Source organism: Brassica napus, unplaced genomic scaffold (assembly GCF_020379485.1).
Source record: "Brassica napus cultivar Da-Ae unplaced genomic scaffold, Da-Ae ScsIHWf_1618;HRSCAF=2232, whole genome shotgun sequence".
Lineage (NCBI taxonomy): Eukaryota > Viridiplantae > Streptophyta > Magnoliopsida > Brassicales > Brassicaceae > Brassica > Brassica napus.
This window is the reverse complement of record NW_026015034.1, coordinates 34,705-37,500: the sequence shown is the minus strand read 5'-3', so window position 1 is coordinate 37,500 and position 2,796 is coordinate 34,705. Positions and strand designations below refer to the sequence as shown.

General features: G+C 43.0%; 1 protein-coding gene across 1 annotated transcript; it reads left to right on the top strand.

Annotated features, from left to right (window-relative positions):
• Positions 1–418: 418 nt before the first annotated feature.
• On the top strand, positions 419–1,299 carry LOC125598057 (the record flags this gene model as incomplete). Its single annotated transcript, XM_048772427.1, has 3 exons — positions 419–621; positions 688–814; positions 985–1,299. Coding segments are annotated over exons 1-3 (645 nt in total), but the record flags the coding sequence as incomplete, so codon positions are not given.
• Between the last annotated feature and the right edge of the window lie 1,497 nt (positions 1,300–2,796).

The following is a 2,796-nucleotide window of genomic DNA, read 5'->3' as shown; positions in this document are numbered from 1 at the left end:
TTCTTGCTTATTTTTGAAGTTTAGGAAAGTTAGATTGTTCTTCTTGAAATAATCTAACTAAGAACACAAAATACTTAAGGCCTTGAAACCTTAACATAAGGTTGATAAGAATTCAAAGATTGGAAACCCTAGGTGTTATAAAAAGAAGTAAGATAAGGTAGATTGCTTTACATGAATCCGAATATTGTATTGCATTCATAATTAATTAAAACAAGATCGACCAGCATATAGATCATACGAGTTTAGGTTGTTAGAAAGCCTATAGAACCGTGTGGTTCATGATTGATAGCACCATGGTCGATTAGAATTGTTTGAATACCATAAATGCATAAGACGTGTTGTGGCCGAGCTTGCTTATATCCTGCGGCCACGTGAATCACATTGTGAACCTAATACCTTACATGATGATGTGATTCAGATGTCGAAAATAGCAAACAAAGACTATGCACCCCTCAATCTCTCCGGAGACAATTACCTGCAGTGGGCACTAGACACAAGGATTAGTCTAAAGTCCAAAGGACTCGGTGATACTATCATCGAAGACAACAATGAGAATGAAAAGAACCGATACAGAGCCTTAGGCCTTATGCGACATCATCTCATTGATGGTCTTAAAGATCAGTACATGACAATCGAGAATCCACTAGATCTTTGGATGGCTTTAAAGAATAGATATGATCACCACAGGATGGTGTTGCTTCCAAAAGCAAGGCATGATTGGATGCATCTAAGATTCTTAGACTATAAGTCAGTGGATGATTACAATTCAGCTCTATTCAAGATTGTCTCAATACTAAAGCTGTGTGGTGAAGAGGTAACCGATAGCATGATGCTTGAAAAGACCTATACAACTTTCAACCACTCGAATTCTGTGTTGCAAGAGCAATACAGGACAAAGGGCTTTGCCACATATACTGATCTGATCTCATGTCTACTCCTGGCCGAGGCAAACAATGAACTCCTACTAAAGAGTAACGGGGTTAGACCGCCGGGACAGCACCACTACCCGAAGCCCATGAGGTCGAGAAGAAAGATCCTCCCAATGAAACCTATTACGTCCAAGACAACAAGAAACCATACGGCAATAGCCGTGGTGGATTCAAGAGGCGTGGACGTGACAACTCAAACGGCCGAGATGGCTACTCAACTGGCCGGAAAGGAAACCACAATAACCGTGGTCGTGGTTCCAATTACGGCCGGGGTCGAGGCAGCTACGGCCGCGGACGAGGTGGCATATCCAAACCATCTTACACGTCCAACAAGTCTCTATGCCATAGATGCGGGAGTGACAATCATTGGGCAAAGAATTGTAGAACTCCGAAACACTTGTGCGACCTCTACCAAGAGAGCATCAAGAACAAGAACCCGGAGGCAAACATGATCCAAGAAAACGTCCATGAGGACAAGGGATATGGGTATGATGCTGACAATGAATCCGACAAGGATAACCAAGATGACCTAATGGATTTTGAGACATCCGATTGTCTCAAGGACTAGTTTTCGAATCACATTGTCTTATTGCTTTATGTTTTGATTTGGTGTTTTTATTTTATGTAATGGAATTTTTAATAAGAAGAGTTTTAAACATCTTATGAAGTCTCTAAAGTTTATTTTATTTATAGAATGAATGATGAGATGAGTGTACTTGTGGTGGATAGTGGCACAAGTCACACAATACTTAGAGACAAAAGGTACTTTATAAATCTCACAATGCAAAGTGCAAAGGTACACACCATTGCGGGTGAGGCTAGCCTGATTGAAGGTCACGGCCAAGCCTACGTGATGATGCCTAAGGGCACTCACCTAGAGATCAAAACCGCCTTGTATTCCCCAAGCTCTAGAAGAAGCTTATTGAGTTTCAAGGATATAAGATTAAACGGTTTTCACCTTGAAACATGGGAAGAAGGAAACAAAGAATTCCTTAACATAACCTTGATAACCAAAGGCAATAAAAAGATCCTAGAGACAATGCCCGCAATGACCACTGGTCTGTACTATGCAAGGATCAGTATGATCGAGGCCAATGCCTCCGAGCTATTCACTTTATGGCATAACCGGCTTGGCCATCCCGGAACAGGAATGATGCGAAAGCTGATGATGAATTCACAAGGGCACACGTTCAAAGGAGTTATCCCACGAAATCTCACATGTGCAGCATGTGCACAAGGGAAACTCATAATCAGGCCATCACCAGCTAAGGTTCACAAAGAAACCTTAAACTTTCTGGAAAGGATTCAAGGAGACATATGTGGACCAATACACCCACCTTGTGGGACGTTTAGATACTTCATGGTCCTCATTGATGCATCGACCAGATGGTCACATGTCTGCCTACTATCCACTAGGAACCTAGCCTTTGCACGGCTGCTTGCCCAAATGATAAGGCTGAGAGCACACTTTCCAGATTTCCCTCTTAAGACTATACGTCTAGACAATGCTGGTGAATTCACGTCCCAAGCGTTTAATGAATACTGTATGTCCATGGGGGTAAGAGTAGAGCACTCCCTGGCACATGTCCATACACAGAACGGCTTGGCCGAATCATTCATTAAACGGATCCAGCTGATAGCCCGGCCACTGCTTATGAAGTCTCAACTTCCGGTATCAGCATGGGGACATGCGGTTTTACATGCAACGGAACTGATTCGCATCAGGCCATCTAGTGAACATAGATATTCACCATCCCAACTACTCACGGGTCAAGAGCCAGACGTGTCCCACATCAAGACATTCGGATGTGCCGTCTACGTTCCAATTGCTCCACCACAGAGAACTAAGATGGGACCACAAAGGAGG